Genomic DNA, 17,409 nt, shown 5'->3' on the forward strand with positions numbered 1-17,409 from the left:
TTTCCAAAAGCATGGATTCTTAGTCAAATAAAAATCTGTGTGGTAGTCACAGTCATAAGATGGCCATCATCTCTCAGTGCATATAAACAATGATAACCATCTGCTTTAACATGTGTGAAGATATGACACTGTGAATCTGAGCCATGTGGCAAGGTTTGGATTCTCATTGGGACCTCCCTGAGCATGCCGGCAGGCATGTGCCTGTGGTCTGGGGCTGGCTGAGGCTGGAAGGGGGGGGGTGGGGGAGAGAGTGGATTGCAGCCTCTCAAGACCTTGGTGAGGGTTTTGTCTCTCCATCTCTTTCACTCTCTTTTTTTCTTTCTCAATCATGGAAGAAATAAACATTTTCAAAAAATGAAAAGAAATTGAAAGGTGAGGGAGACTTTCAGCTGTGATTTAATAGGCTTTTTCTCCCATTAATTGTTCTAGAACTTCGCAATACTGTCCCAGACTGCTGCCCCTACCACCCAATGGTTCCTCAACCTTACCTTTTGCAGGGAAATTTGAATTTGAATTTGAATGAATGTGAATTTGTTTCAGAGTCAATCAAAGCAAAGTATTGTTAGGATACTCAGTCCATTCTAAATATATGTTAGGACCCTGTAAGTCAAACATAAATGAGTGCTCACTGCCTCTCTGTATTTACTCCTGAGTTGTGTGTGGCTCATTTATGAAGGTAAAAATCCATAACTGAAGACTTCTTTAATATCAATCTTTTTAAAAATTTTATCATTATTTTGCTATAGGGCATGTGCACTCACCAGAGGGAGACAGAGAGAGAATAAGCAAACCACCTAGTCTAGAACTTGCATCTCAGTCAGCCATGTGGGAGTCCAGCATCTTAAACCACCATGCAACCTGCTGGCCTTTCATATCAATCGTTACATCTAAAAACTAACCCTCCCTTTAGTTTTTACATGTAAATCTCTTCTCCCTAGGACCCTGTTATGATTTTAGAACATGGCCATAAACTTTTTCCCCATGAGAGGAGAGATTTTTGTCACTTGAATTTGGGCAGACTTGTGACTGCTTTCAGCAATAGAGTATAGAAGTAGTGTTATGTGACTCATAAGGCTGAGGAATTAAAGGAGAGCAGCTTCCTCCTTGTCTTCTACGTACACTTGTTCTTGGAGTCATGAGCTACCATGTGAGAGGTCTCAATACCCTGAGGCCTCCATATTATGAGGAGGTCCACAGAGCATGGAGAGATCATGAGCAGATATGCTGATGGAAATTATGGTCACCAACCATATAAGTCAACTTCAGTCTTTGTGTATTCCCTGCTACTTACCCAGACTACTTGGAGCAGAAAAGGCCATCCCCACTATTCCTTGTCTGAATTCTTGACTCACACATCAATAAGCATATGAACTCCACTGTGTTCTGGAGCATTTCTTGTGCAGTGGTAGGTGGCTAGGATGGATCCTATCTCTCTGTCATTTTCTTTATCCTCTCTTCTCCTTACTATACTAGGGAGCTACCAGTTCTCCCATCATTCTTTCAAAAATCTCTGCAGATTGGATTGAGTCATTAAGAACATGGAACTGGGGCCAGCAGTTGGCGTAATGGCTATGTTGCTGGACTCCCATGTAGTCAACCACAGTTCGAGTCTTGGACTCAGTGGCTTAAACTCATGCTGGGAGCACATGCATGCATGCCCAAGATCCCAAGAGGAGAATGGAGGAGAAGGGATTGCAGAGTGGCCATCTCCCCTGGGGGGTGATTTTTCGCCTTCTGTCTCTGTCTCTCTCTGTCTTTCTGGCGAGTGCACATGACCTATAGCAAAAACCTCTCCAAAAGGAAAAAAACAGAAAGAAAGAAAGAAAAGAAAATGGGACAAGCAGATAGCGTAATGGTTACGTGGCTAGACTCGCATGTAATTGACCATGGTTCGAGTCTCAGACTTGGAGGCTTAAAACTCATGCCAGGCACATGTACATGCATGCCCAAAATCCTGAGAGAAGAATGGAGAAGGGATTGCGGCATCCCATCCACCCTAGGGGGTGATTTCTCACTGCCTATCTCTGTTTCTCTGGCGAGTGCACATGCCCTATAGCAAAAATTCTCTCTAAAAAAAAAAAAACAATATTTAATATTAATGTGATTCATGATTACACTGAAAAAGAGGTTTGTAAGTCACACAAATTACATGAAAAACCTAGAAATAGATGTTCCTGTCATAATTAATATGTATGAGATACTTTCTCTATTCTTTTTTTGTCTTTCATTTCCTATCCCAGTTCCAATGCCCACCTACCCCTCTAACGTGAAGAGTTTCCAGAAACTTTTAATATTCAACTAAGTAAACAATTATCAGATGTCTGTTTCTTTTAAAATAATAAAGTAAGTTATTATTTGTTGAATGCTACAAAAACATTTTACCAATATTACCTTAGCATCTTGGTTGTATGAGGTAAATCATATTATATCATTTTACTGAAAAGGAAAGTGTGACTTAGAGAGGTAAGAAAATACAGCTTCTAAATGGTGAAGCCAGGATTTGAACTCCGAGTTACAGAACCCCAAACCCAGGTCTCAACCACTGCACCAGTGGCTTTCACACATTTTAGCCATATCCTCTGATAAGAAATGGTCAATAAATACACACATAACTGAAATAGGAATGTGAGGAAACAATGAAAAACTTACCAGGTACAGCATGCTGGCCTTCTCTATTCTTTTTCATCTGTTTCCTTTTTTTTTTTAATGTATGCAGTGGGCCAGCAGGTGGCATGGTGGTTAAGGCAGCTGACCACAGTTCTAGTCTTGGACCTGGTGGCTTAAAAATCACTCCAGGCATGTGTGCATGTGTGCCCAAAAATCCAAGGAGGAGAATGAAAGAGAAGGAATTAAGGCATGAGCATCCCTTGGGGAGGTGATTTCTCACTTGCCCTCTCACTGTCTTTCTCTCTGTCTCTGTCTGGAGAGCACACATGCCCTATGGGGGGAAAAAATGTGTAAAAAATGTATGCGGTAACTCATCACATTGCTGCCAATCACAACACAGAGACTGAAAAATCACCGTGCTACCTTCTTTCATTTGACTTCAAATCTAAGAGGCCATCTAACTTGAGACTTTTTTTAAAATTAGAAACAAATCTTAAAAGTTCTATCTTCCTTGTCTGTTTTTAACGTGAAACCACTTGATAAAAAGTCCTATCTAAAACATTTAACAAAATGATCAAATTAATACCAGAAATATATATTATATCCAGTTGCCATAAATAGAAGACATAGGAGAGATTCTGTTCCCAGGTTTGCCTTCCTGTTCCAAACTCCTTCCTAGGATGGTCACCTGCCACAGCCCCTGCCGGGCACCCAGCATAGCACAGTACATCGTGTTTCCTCTTGCTCCAGGTGCTTAGACCATCAGCCCAGATAATCATGACTTGGCACAGCATGGGAAAAGTAGCTGGGCCAATCCCAGAAATTAGAGTAAGAATGATGGGGAAATAACCCAAAGAATGGTGAGACGAGAAGCTGAACGTTCATGAGACAGCACTGGGAATGGAGAAACAATGGCAACCACTGATAAACGGCAGTGATGGAGAAACTGAAGAGGCCACCTGGGGGGCAAAGGGGAATGGAGCACACATTCCAAGAGACATGGAGAGAACCCCAGACCTGTAAGAGTCAAAAGAAGCTAGTTTCTCACATGGCATCTGGTCCTGGTGGCTTTGTGGGTCCAATACCAGCATGTGTATACTCAAAGTATATCTTTATTTCTGGAAATTTGAAGGACTCTAATTCTTTGCTATCCAAATTTCCTCATTCAAAAATGGATACCCAAAATACCTTCACATCAAGAATATATATAAAAAAAAAAGACAGTGTGGGACAAACACAGAGTCACAGACAAGAGACAGTCCTTCATGAAGGATATTCTCATGCTTCTATATTTGAGAATTTTTAAAATAATAATTAAAGGCAGCCTGTGCCCTAGCTAGATCCTCTGTGGCCAATGGTTTGGTTTGGTTTTGGTTTCAGACCCATTGGCCAAAAAAATAAAAATACAAAAACCACCAGGCACATATCATATTATCCTGTCTACCCAAAATTCCAAAAGGAAGAAGAGATAAAGAGATTGAGGCATGATTATGCCCTATGGGAGGAGGTGCTTTCTTGCTTTCCCTTTCTCTGTGTCTCTTTCTCTATCTCTATCCAGCAAGTGAATGTGTCTTCTGGCAAATTAAATAATAAGAAAATAATAGTAACTACAACACCTTTTATCTGAAGATATGATACCTTATCATCTAAAAAAGAATCATTTGCACATAATCATCTATAAAATAGGAGTAATTATACTACCTTCCCATATCTTTGTTGTGATGAAAAGAGTAAATGCATGTAAAATCCTTACATAAGTGCCTCCCACATAGGACATGTTCAATAAATAGGATTTGATTCTATGATAATTCTGTGACATGGGTGGGTATTACAGAGGCATTTGATAAGTAAAGAAACAAGCACTCAGAGAGAGTCCAGGCCACGCTGAAGGTTGCACAACTCTTAAGTGATAACTGAGGTCCTTGGCCTCTGCTCCTTCATCTATTCATTCCACAGATATTCAAGGAGCGCCAGGCATACTCCATATATGGTGAAGGTAATAAGTGCAATTCTACTTACACAAACTAGAGAATCTTCTTTCTCCCGTTTTACCATTCTTTACAGTATAGACATCAACTCTGATAGATAACTGCTCTTTGTTTTATGCCTTACAAGTGAGATTCAAATCAAACTAATAAAGAGCTAGAAGATTAGAAGGATATCCATCTTCTGGTATCTTGAAAAATTAGAATTAGGGGACCAGTAGATGGCATAATGGTTATATCACTGGACTCCCACATAGTCAACCATGGTTCAAGTCCTGGATCTGGTGGCTTAAACCTCACACTGGGTATGTGTACATACATATCCAAGATCCCAAGAGAAATTTCAGTCTGTGCAATTTTTGTTGCTTTGCCTGTATCTCTCTTTTGCTACCAAGCATGTAAGTACACATGTTTGATAGCAAAAATATAACAACAACAACAAAAAAAAAAAAAAATAGAATCGGTGCCTCCTCTGTATATGTCCACAGCCTCTGAACTCACCCTGCCATGGCATGACCACACCATATTATAATTCTTTGGACTATTACCTTTCCCCATGCCGAGACCCAAGGCTATCAGTTTCTTGAGGGCAGGAACTATCCTCAGCATAGCACAGAGTAGGTGCACAATAAATATTGTATTGATTTGAATTAAATCAAAGGGTTACATTATCATCTCAGTGCAGGCGCCTTGGGTTTTTTTAATACTCAGATTGATCTTAGCTTTTAATGTCACTGAGAAGTTTTATTCCTCAGATGCTTTGGGGAGGGCTGTTGTATCTCCATCTGGGGTAACCCCCATGACGGTTTTCAGTTTAAGAGCAACAAGCTCAATGAGAACCTGAAGTAGGCAACAGGAAATCAAAATGGTTCCCCCATCACAAATAACACTTACATGCATTTCTTAAGCCCTGAGCTCTACAAAGATGGGAGCACAAGAAGAACATAAGTAAAAGTGTGGGGAAGAGAGAAAAGGAAGTGAAGGTGAGAAAGACATTGGAAAACAGCACCCATTCAGACATAATAAAGCTACCCAAATGAAAAATTGTAGACTGCCTCTCTGTCCCCTCCTCTTTGCCACCATACTGTGAAGAGTGTCTGACTGATTTAGAAAACAAAAAGTAACTATTTATCCATCTATCATCTATCTACATAGAGAAAGAGAGAGAGGGAGACTGTTTAATCAAAAATCAGTGTGAAACCCTTTGGAGTCTTTTTTTTAAAGAAGTAATTCTAATTCAAGTTTTTCTAAACAACTATGATAACTTTATAAATGTAAGAGCAGCCATGTTTACCAAAGTCTATAACCAGAAAGACAGTTCTGTCTTTTAAATGAAACCACCACTTTTGATAACATTACCCAAAGTAGATCTTCCTTCATTATTAAGTATTTTATTTATATCAGTTCAAAGTAGAGCAATTTTGAGATTAAAATAAATTTCTATCAAAACCAGAGTTTACAAAGTCAACAGTTCTAAATAGTAGAGGGTCCTGTCCTCATGAATCAGAAGAAGAGGAGGTGGCTGGATCATTTTGAAACTTATAATATTCTAAACATCAACTATCGGGAGTTAGCGATGAATAGTAAAGGTTTAGAGATTCACAGTATAAACTTTAGACGTCTTTCTTGGTTAAGCTAAGTCTCAGGAGTCTCTGAAATACAGTAAATCTGAACTTTTGTGTGGCCTTTTTATTTGTATGTGTGTGTTTAGCAAGCACCCTGGAATGGCAAATGCTTCCTTGTCAGTGGAACCATGTAGATTCAGAAAAAGCTATCTTCCATTGAGAAGACAATTGTTTTCTATAGAGACAAGAAACAAATGCCCATGACCTGGGTCACCTCGTCCCAGCAGGCTTTTGCTGCGGCTTCCTCTAAGCAAACACAACAAAGTCCAGAGCAGTCAATCTTGCTGCCCCACACTGGGCCCCTGCAGTTGGGCTCTGCTATTTACCCTTCCTATTAATCTGTCAATGTTCTAGTCAAACATGTAAAACAATATGGTGGGTGCATAGTTGGATTGGTCATTGCTAAGTAACTTGGGCCAAAGATGAAGAAATGGAACTTCCAACCAACAAAATGTGAGGCCCAATCCGATTGTCAAGAATGTTCAACAATACCATTGCATGACAATTTTTTTCAGGGTGGCAGTGATTTAGCCTCCCGCTCACCAGAAAAGAATGGTCCCAATAAATGACATCCAGTTCCGGAATCTAAATTCAGGTCATGTCACTGTTTCTATCGTTGTGGGGTAGAACTGTCTGGGCATTTTGTAGAGGAAGGTGTTCCTTAGAAGATGCCATCATCCTGGAATGAACAGACCATTGAGGGATCTGGTTTGGTACACAGATGAACCCTTGACTAAAGCATGAAATATTCTTTGAACTGGAAAGCAAGAGTTCCTGATTCAATACTCTCCGAATGCTAACATGTATTAACTCCACAGTTCCAAAATGCGATCCAAATTATCAAACATTTTGAGCAAATTTAATAGCTTGTTTCCTGACTCCACTTTTTTTTTTCTTTTCTGATAATCCAGGTGAAACCTCTGTAGCCTTCCTAACACAAGTCTCTAGACGATCACATCTATTCCGCAGGAATTAGCATAAAAGATAGAGCCTGTTTGTCAGTCCAGCCCTGGAGCTTCAAGTGAACACATTCATTAGAACACAAGATGCATAGATGGGCAACAACTGTCTGAGACACATCCTGCTAGCAATACAGAGCATGTGTTCCCCTGCTGGATGTTTTCAGAAATCAATCCAAATGGGAAAAGTAGATGTTTATAAATCTCAGAGGCCAGGACATGGTAGAGCAAAATGAAAGAAATATGGATATTAACATAAAGCTTACGGGGGCCCATATTCCCCCATTTACTTTCTAAGAACCATGTATCGCTGGCAAGCATTTAACTGCTCTGAGACATGTTTCTTCATCTATAAATTGGAGAAAATGGGACTATACACAATATAAGTCAGGACCTTTGATTCCAGTCCCTGTTCCATTTTCTCCAACTGTTAACTTCTCCACAGACCACAGGCAGGCAGGCCCATATCCTTATAGTCTTTGACCTAAGAGAAAAAGGAATCCTCTCTTCTCAACTTGACCCCAAAACTTGAAAAGAAGAATTTTGATTAGTTGAATTTGGGTTATATGTCCACCACTGCACTCCCACTACAAGGACCCTGATTGGTTTAGACTGAGTCACATGGCAATTTTGCTAGCCAAAATTCTCAGATATTATACTTGCCCTATTCCCAAAACCATTCAGTGGCATCAGAAAGGAGAAAATTCCTCTATTTACTTGCATCTAGAAAAAGTGTTGAGTGGAAGGAATACTTTCTTGGGTAGACAAAATAGTAAATATGTACTTGATGACCTCATGGGGTGAGAAGATTAAATAATAAGTGGAAAGGAATAATAGGAAGGTCAATGGTGGATACTGGAGATATTATCAAAGAAAATACTAGAGACAGTATAGGGATGAAATTAAGACATTGACTCATTCCTTTAATTGAGCTCCCTAATTCTAGATCCTGGGTGACTCAGGGAAGCAAAGTGGACTGATCTCCTGCCCTCAGGGAGCTTACTTTTCAGAAAGAGAGCCAGGGAGGGTCAAGAAGAGCTATGAAGGAAAACAAAGTATGGTAGAGATCAGAAAACACCAGATGGGTTTTAGATAGAGCAGTCATGGAGACCCTCTGGGCAGAGATCCAAACAAAGTAAAGAAGTGAGCTTGAGAATCCCTGGAGAAAAACACTCCACACCAAGGGAAGGTAAGTGAGCACTAACTAAATCTGCACTGTGGCTATGTGGCCAGAGTGGAGACGCCAGGGTTTGGGAGAGAAAATTATATTAGTTTCCTCCCTCACCCCATTCCCATGCTGTCCATGACCTAACACCTGGAACCTGTGGATATGACAAAAGGAGTTTTGCAGATGTGACCAAAGTAAGGGTCTTGAGGTGAAGAGATTATCCCGGATGATCCAAGGCTGAGCCCAGAAAGATCTCCACGGTCCTCAGAGGAGCTCAGAGTGTTGCCATGTGCGGAGGATCCAACTTTCTGTTGCTGGCTTCAAAGATATTTTAAGAGCAACAGGATCCAAGGAATATGAACACGCTCCAGAACTAGAAAAGACAAAGAAATTGACTCTCCCCTAAAGTCTCCAGAAAGAAATAAAGCACTGCACTGCTGACACTAGATTTTAACTGAAGGGAGATCCATGCCAGGCTTCGGATCTACATAACAATAAAATAAGAACTTGGTGGTGTTCTAAAGTCACTATCTTTGCCATAGAAAACTACTCCACACCATTCTTTTTTTTTTTTTTTAAGAATTATTTATTTATTTATTTATTACTTTTAAATTTGAGCAGAGATAGACAGAGAGTGAGAAAGAGGGAAAGTCAGAAAACAAGCCACCAGGTCCAGGAGTCAAACTGCGCTTGGCCGTGTGCGAGTCCAACACCTTAATCACCTGCCCGCCCCACTCAGAACCATTCTTAATATTACCACAGCATTCTTTCTTTCTTTACATGTCAACAAAACATTTCTTTCTGCCTTCTGTTGCAAACCTGGATTTATACAACTTCTCATGGAAAACACCAACTGCTTTAAAGTGAGCACACCCACTACCCCCTCTCACCACCAACGACGACATGAGGTCACTTTCATTAATACAGGAAAGAAAGCATGACAGAGGAGACACATACTGTGCCTCCAGGTTTTCCTAGCAGAAATGCGATGTGTCCCTAAGGTGGCAAAAGTTTATTTTATGAAAGCATGTAAAATTATTGGGTCGTTGGAAAAGTCATGCTGTATTTTCTGGTTTTTTAATGCAATAATGCAGCATGACTTTTCCAACAACCCAATATGTTACAATTTATGATGATGTGGATAAATAAACTTAGAGGCTACTCTAAAATATGAGGCCACCAGCGCTGAATCAAGGATCAAAATTAGTCCACGATGGGGACTGGAAGAAGGTACAGCAGGAAATCACAATGCTTTGGGAGACTGACCCACATGGGAAGGTTCCAGATTCATGTCTCAAGACCTCCCTGAGTACACCAGGCATGCGTGGTGAAACTGGCTGAGGCTGGGAATGGAACCTGGGTCAAAATCCTAATGGGCATTCTCCCTCTATCTCCTTATCTATCTTTCTTTCTCAGAAGGAGTAAATAAACTTTAAAATACAGTGGCCGAAATAGAGTACATCTACTGACCTAATAAAAATGATGTAAGAAGGTAGATAGATTATCTCTCATATATTACCTGCATTCTGTTTGCAAAAAGTCTGATTTTAAGTCAGCAGAAATGCATCTTTTGCCATTGCTTCACACTGTGTCCTGAAGACATGAATCCGATTAGTTCAAATCCCTATAAAAAATGAAGAAAGAAAAACAGGTTGATAATAATATACAATGTGGGGAATCAACATCTCTAAGCCAGTAAAGCATCCTAACCATGAAAATATTATTTCTTTCCAGTGGTTTTCAATAAAATTTTATACTTTTTGCAAGTTCTTAACCATCTATTGTAAGATGTAACCCTAGATACTGTTGGATTTTCTTTTCTTTCTTTCTTTCTTTCTTTTTTTTTTTTTGAATTGCTAGAGAGCACACATGCTTGCTAGAAGGAGAGAAAACTCCTCCAATGGTGACACGGTCATGTCGCAATCCTTTTTCTTCTAGTTCTGCATCCTCTCAAGATTTTAGACATGGACACACACACACACACACACACACACACACATCCCAAAGAGTTTTGCAAGCCACCAGGGTCAGGATTTGAACCTTGGTCCACTATGTGCAAGAGGGCACACATGCTTGCTAGAAGGAGAGAAAACTCCTCCAATGGTGACACGGTCATGTCGCAATCCTTTTTCTTCTAGTTCTGCATCCTCTCAAGATTTTAGACATGGACACACACACACACACACACACACACACACATCCCAAAGAGTTTTGCAAGCCACCAGGGTCAGGATTTGAACCTTGGTCCACTATGTGCAATCCAGTTCCCAAGAAACCATACTTATCCCTTGCAACCATGAGGCCAGCCTTGGCTTTTGTTTTCTTACATCATAAAAAGTGTCTTTTAAATTATATTTTATGACCATCCCAGGATATAGAAATACAACTTTATACATTGTTTAAAAACAGCAAGCTAGCGGGACCAGCAGTTAGCGTAATGGCTATGTCTCTAGACTCCCATGTAGTAGACCGCGGTTCGAGTCCCGGACTTGGTGGCTTAAACTCACGCCAGGTGCGTGTGCGTGCATGCCCAAGATCCCGAGAGGAGAATGGAGGAGAAGGGATTGCGGCGTGGACATCCCCCCGGGGGGTGATTTCTCGCTTTCTGTCTCTATGTCTCTGTCTGGCGAGCGCACGCCCCCTATACAAAAAACTCTCAAAAAAAAAAAAAAGTTAGACGGGGAGATAAGAACAGATCATTAGGGGCTGACACTCATGGAAGCAGCCTCCAAAACAGTACACGCTTCAGCCTTCACAAAAGTTGATATGCTTGGTTGTTCTCAATGGTAACAGGAATTCATGAATTTCCCCATCAAGTATGATGTTTGCTGTATTATTTTTTAGCTCTCTTACAGATTACTCTATCAAGTTAAACAATTCAGTTTCTATTCTTAGTTTGTAAAGTTTCTGTTTTTTTGTTTTGTTTTTTTTAAGGTTTTTGCCATAGAGTACATGCACGTCTCTCTAGCTGGAGAGAGACAGTGAGAGGGAAAGTGAGAAATCAACCCCAGGAGGGATAGCTATGCTGCAATCCCTTCTTCATTCCCTTCCTGGGATTTTGGGCATGCCCACACAAACGCCAGGCATGATTTACAAGCCACCAGGTTCAGGACTCAAACTGCTGTCAGCCATGTGGGAGTCCAGTGCCTTAAGAACTGTGCCACCAGCTGACCCCAGTATAGGTTCTGTTTTTTAAGTTAGGGACAAATGGTGAATTCTACTGAACGTCTTCTCTGTGTATATTAATATTACCTTATTTTTCCTGTCAGGTGGCTTGATCCCACATGGCTGACCACACAGTGTGAGTCCCAGACCTGTCAGCTTGGAAAACATGTCGGGCTCAAGTGCATGCATGCCCAAAGTCCCAAAAGGAGGGAAAAATGGAGGAGAAGGGATTATGGCTGACCATGCTCCGTGAGGGGTACTTCCTTACTTTCCTTTTCTCTTTCTTTCTGTCTCTCTCCCTCCAGTAAGTGTGTGCATCCTCTAGGAAATCAAAACAAACAAGTAAATACAAATGCAATTATATTAATCAAATCATTATTAAATTAAGCAGGCATTGGGCCAGTAAATGACATAAAGGTTAAGGTGGCTGAATCTCACATGGCCAACTGCACAGTTCAAGTCACAGACCTGGTGACTTAAAAATCACACTAGGCACATATGCATACGTGCCCAGGGTCCCAAGATGAGAATGGGAGAGAATGGACTGCAGAGTGGCCATCCCCTTTGGGGAGTGACTTCTCACATTATCTCCCTCTATCCCTCTCTCTATGTCACTCCCTGCAAGCACATCTGCCCTATAGCAAACTAAACTTTTTTTAAAAAAATAACCAGATAGGGGCACCAGCAGTTAGCGTAATGGCTATGTCTCTGGACTCCCACATAGCCGACCACGGTTCGAGTCCCGGACCCGGTGGCTTAAACTCCCACCAGGCGCGTGTGCGTGCATGCCCAAGATCCCGAGAGGAGAACAGAGGAGAAGGGATTGCAGCATGGCCATCCCCTCTGGGGGGGGGGGGTGATTTCTCACTTTCTATCTCTCTGTCTCTCTCTGTCTGGCTAGTGCACACACCCTATAGCAAAAACCTTTCACTAAATAAATGAATAAATAAAATAAAATAACCAGAAAGGGACCAGCAGTTTGTGTAATGGCTATGTTGCTGGACTCCCATGTGGTCAACGGCAGTTCAAGTCCCGGACCCAGTGGCTTAGACTCACGTAGGGCACATGTGCGTGAGTGCCCAGGGGATTGTGGTGTGGTCATCCTCCTGGGGGGTGATTTCTTGCTTTCTGTCTCTCTGTCTCTCTCTGTCCTTCTGGTGAGCACATGCACCCTATAGCAAAAACCTCTCAAAAAAAAATAAATAAATAAATAACCAGATAGTCATAAGATTTACACGACTTGGCCACTCCTTTTAGTATGGTGTTGGATTGTGTTTGTTAGTACTTGTTTAGTTTGGTTTTGCTTTTTTTCCTTCAAGGATTATTAGTAAAATTGGCTTTTCCTCCTTTATAATATCCTTCCCTTATTTTGGTATCAAGGTTATGCACGCCTTATAAAAGGACTTGAGAAATAACTTCTTTTTCTAATTACCAATAGAGCTTGTGTAGGATTTAAACTACTTCTCCCTTAAATATTTGAATAACTGTATTGGTAAAACTATCTTTTTATGATGCTTTCTTTGTGGGAAAATTTTAAACTATTGATTTTATTTATTTTACAGTTACAGGTTTATTTGTGTTTTCTATTTTTAATGGAGTTTTAGTAAACTGTTTTTTGAGAAATTATTCTTTTATTTTCTAGATTTCTAAATTTTTTACATTAAAGTGTATATATCCATTCGTATTTTTAATCTACTCAGTGTAATGCATTCTGTTCTATTGAGTACCTGTTTTAATTCTTAATATTATTTATATTTCCCTTTTTTTAAAAAAAATCTTGCCAGAGCTTGTCTACTTAATTAGTTTTTAATAGCATCTACCTTTGTTTATCCTTTTTTGTATGTTTATTTTCCCATTCATTTATTTTTCTTTTATGTGTGTTCTTAACTCACTGATGTTTAGTCTTTCTCAATAATATTAAATAATTGCACTAATAACACACTTCAGTGGACTTTCAGATGTTTTGAAATAGAGTGTTTTCATTACCAGTCATTTCTAATGCCTTTGAGTTTGTATTACAATTTCTTTTTTTTAAGAGAGATCTTTGCTATAGGGCACGTGCACTCATCAAAGAGACAAGAGAGACAGAAAGTGAGAAATCACTCTTCCTCCACCCAGGGAGAATGGCCATGCCACAATCCCTTTTCCTCTACTCTCTTCTTGAGATTTTGGGCATGCGTGCACATGTGCCCTGCATGAGTTTCAAGCCACTGAGTCCTGGACTCAAGGACCAATCAGCCATGTGGGAGTCCAGTGACATAACTGTTATGCCATGTGCTGGTCCCTGTATTACAATTTCTTAACTTCTATGTTGTTTAGATGTAGTCTATTTCCCACTCTGTTGTTATCTTACTTCTGTTATCTTACTTCATCTTTTGCCTCCTTCTGACTGGATCCAGCAGGACTCAGACTCCTGGTTTCTACATGACATGCTGACCTTAAGACCTTAACAAATAGGCCTGACTGTTCTACCTATCCCAGTTTCTCCATTGTGACTTATGAGTTATCTTCAGTCCATTCACAATGGAGAAAGTGGGAATTGAATTCTGGCTTAAAACTCAAGTCTTGCTCCCCAATTCATCTTTATCAGAGAGCCCTTTACTCAGAGAGGCATTTGGTCTGTCTTAATAATGCTCATAAATTGATTCTTACAACCTCTTAGTTGATCATTGTACTTCTAATCTTTCAATCACTCAGTAATACTGCAGTAGCAGTAATGATCTTAAACTATAACTTTTGTCATGTAGATCCCTTATTCAAAACCTCTCAGGCAGTTTCTTATTAAACCAAGAATAAAATAAAACTTGGACTGACCCTGTGGTCTAGTGGTTAAGGACGCTGGATTCCACTTAGCCAACCACAGTTCAAATCTCAGCCCTGATGGCTTGAAATATACACTGAATGTGTGTGCGTATGTGCCCTAAATCCTTACAGGATGGGGAAATGGAGAAGGGACTGCAGCATGACCATACCCCATGTGGAGGGAGGATGGTGAGAGGGAAAGCTTTCTCCTTGTCCCTCTCTCTATGTCTCTCCATCTCACGCTCTCTGGTGAACACATGCACTGACAATTAATTAATTAAGTAATTAAAATACAGTCTTCTTCCCTGCCTCACATAGACCTAGCCTTCACCAATCTCTCCAACCGCATCTCACAGTATTCTCCTCACTCACAGCGTTCCGGCCACGGCAACCTTCCTTGGTGACTCAGAATTCTTTGCCCTCTTTTCTGCCTGAGAATCTCTTCTGGATGGGTCTTTTCTTTCACTGTAGGTCCCAGGTGAAATGTACCCTCCTCTGAGAAGATTTCTTGGTCACCCAGACCAAAAGGACTCTTCCCCAATTTCCAATGATCTATTTAACTGCCTTATGTTTTCAAATATAATATTTTGGCTCTCTCCCTAAATTATTGGTAAAGAAACTACAAAGGACAGAGAAAAAGTAAGAATCAAAAAAACAGAAGGAAAAAAGCTTTGAAAGATAATAAAAAAGGAGAAAAGTCAAGAAAAATAGGCATAAACATTTTAGCTTTCATGGAGAAAAAAATAATAAGTTCGCAAAGCTTTAGACTAAATGTGAATATTTTCTACCCCTAAAGCAAACATTTTCACCATTTATTTTTAAGCCTTAGATAGTGATTTCTAACTTCTCTACCTCCAAAATTTATGTAAGTCTACTTTCCTTGAATTCTGGTGAGTATAATGTTCACTAGTTTAAGGATGTACCTAAATGAAGGCTTAAAGTGGGTTTGAAGCATTTGAAAAAGTCATTATGAACCCCTCAAAGGGTCTAATGCTTCTTTTCTCATTGTAACTTTGCATAGCAAGGATCTAAGACAAGTTTTAAAATAAAACAACCCTCTCTTATGGCCATGGGTACATGAAGCATCATCTCCCCACAATAGCCTGGCCCTCTCGCCTCCCTTTGTCCCCTGCACTGCCTCTTTGTAAATCACAGGTGTTTGTGGCCATAAAGCCCATCAGAGGGAGTTTATTGTGGAGAGTTCTTTCTTTGCCACTTGTTCTAAACCTGTTCAGAGAGTGCTCCATGCCTTAGACCAAATCTCCATAAAAATCAAGAAACAAGAAGTTTTCTGTATGCCTGCCCAACAGCCCCGCTATAACATTAGTTTCGACAGTTCTGTGACCCTGTATTGTCTCAACTTTATTCACCAGTCCCTTTTTCTCTTTCTCTCTCCATTCCTTTTTTAAAAGCCTTTATTGCATTTTTTTTTTATCTACTGTAAAATAAAAAGGAGGAGGATTTTTTTTTTAAAGCACTCTATGTGGCAGCTAGAAAAAGCTATCTTCAGTTACTGTAGTAATGGTTTCAAAAAACACCTGCGAATCAAAGAAAGACACCATGGCAGTGTCTTCAGGCTTTCCCCCCCCCCTTCCCTTAAAGTTCCTTCTTGGTCATTCTATAGTGAGCCTGGCAATGAATTTATGTGACAGCTATGAAGTTAGTATTAAATTTTGAATAGTGCCTAACAGTTTTCATGCCCTTACTCTAAGAGCCCCTCAATTTGCCACACAGCAGTGAATAGGGTAAGAGGGGAGGGGGGTGTCAAATGAATGGGAGGAGGCGGTACGTGAATGGGAGGGTTCCCCTGGAGGAGGCAGCACTGAAGTCACTAGGGAAGAGTGATTTATTTTTGAAATTCCAGAAAGGGAGGCCCAATGAAGCTGCCTAAAAGATCCTGAATGCGGGCTGGAGGGTTTGAGTTAAATAATATGTCTACTCATATGTAGCAAGTGTCAATGCCAGCTCTAGAAGGAACGGAGTGTGCGTGGGGCAGGCGGTGTGGTGGTAAATCCATTCCTCTGGTCTTTCAAGATTGAATATTAAATACCAACAGGCAGCAGATGTGGGCAGAGCTGCAGAATAGGGGTAAGAGCGCGAAAGGAGGGGTTAAGCGTTTATCTCAATGGAAATTAACCACTTGGGGAGAATTAGGTAAGAGCTGGAAGGCTGGAAGGGGATGGGGAGAAGGGGGAGGGAGAGAGTGTCCATCGGCTTGTTTAAAGAGAGGAACTCGTCCAGTGCGGGGATTTGGGGCGGGTATTCAGAAAAAGAGGTGAGCGGGTTGCAAAGAGCAAGGCGGGGCGTGCCCCCCGCGGCCCCGCCCTGAGGCCCCTCCCCACTCCTCCCCCTGTCCCCGTATTAGCATGCGGGCGGCACAGGGGCCGGCCGGGCGGCGAAGGCGGCAGTGGGATCACTGCAGCGGGGCGCATTGTGGGCCGCGCTCGCCTCCGCGGGGGACCATCTGCTCGCTGTCAATGCATCACCTGCTCGTCTGGGCCGTCGCCCGGGCAACGGGGGCGGGGGATTAAGGAGCGTGTGCGTCTCGGTCCCGGCAGAGGCGTCTGGGCCCGGGACAGGGCGGGGCGCTCCTCGGCCGCCCCCAGCCGGCCACTGGTCCTCCGGGCGAAGGGGGCCGGTAACCTCCGTGGCGAAACCGGCCGCTGCCCCTCGACCTTTGCAAAGATCCCGGAGCGGTCTCTGGTTCAGGGACGTGGGAGGAGCAAAGAGCGAGTGGAGGGTCCCGCCCTGACTCACCCACCTAGAGGCGAGGTCCGCGACCCTCGCGTCCGTTTGCCCGCCCTGCTGGGGCGCGCTGGCGGCAGCCGACTCCGGGAAGCTGGCTCACCTTGCCCGGCGCCGGGGGACGCGGCGCAGCTCGGTTCCGAACTTCCCGCAGTCGCTGGGCAACCACAGAGGGGTCAGCATCACCGTGGGGCCCTCCCCTGCTCCTGCCACCGAAGTCGCAGAACACTTCCACACCTCCCCTCCGACCGGCCAACGCAGGCCCTTTGGCAGCGGACCATGAAAGACGCCTGGTTTTCCGGGGTAGGGATGGGGTCCCTATGATCATGGAAACGGGTTGGTTTTCCACAGTG

General features: G+C 42.0%; 1 protein-coding gene across 4 annotated transcripts in view; it reads right to left on the reverse strand.

Moving 5' to 3' along the window:
• The window catches only part of CUNH12orf42 (chromosome unknown C12orf42 homolog), a 174,272-nt gene extending 157,092 nt beyond the window's left edge, over positions 1–17,180 (reverse strand). For 2 of the 4 annotated variants that reach the window (XM_027775970.1, XM_006141405.1), the window contains exons 1-2: positions 17,073–17,180; positions 9,864–9,968 (exon numbers count right to left, since the gene is read on the reverse strand). In XM_027775970.1, the coding sequence (XP_027631771.1) occupies positions 9,864–9,869 (6 nt within the window). In that variant the 5' untranslated portion in view covers positions 9,870–9,968; positions 17,073–17,180. Of the gene's footprint in view, positions 1–9,863; positions 9,969–13,862; positions 13,951–17,072 lie in introns of those variants that run through there. The other 2 variants (XM_006141406.2, XM_014591665.1) reach the window with 2 other exon arrangements.
• Between the last annotated feature and the right edge of the window lie 229 nt (positions 17,181–17,409).

Source organism: Tupaia chinensis, unplaced genomic scaffold, assembly GCF_000334495.1.
Source record: "Tupaia chinensis unplaced genomic scaffold, TupChi_1.0 Scaffold000054_1, whole genome shotgun sequence".
NCBI classification, from domain to species: domain Eukaryota; kingdom Metazoa; phylum Chordata; class Mammalia; order Scandentia; family Tupaiidae; genus Tupaia; species Tupaia belangeri.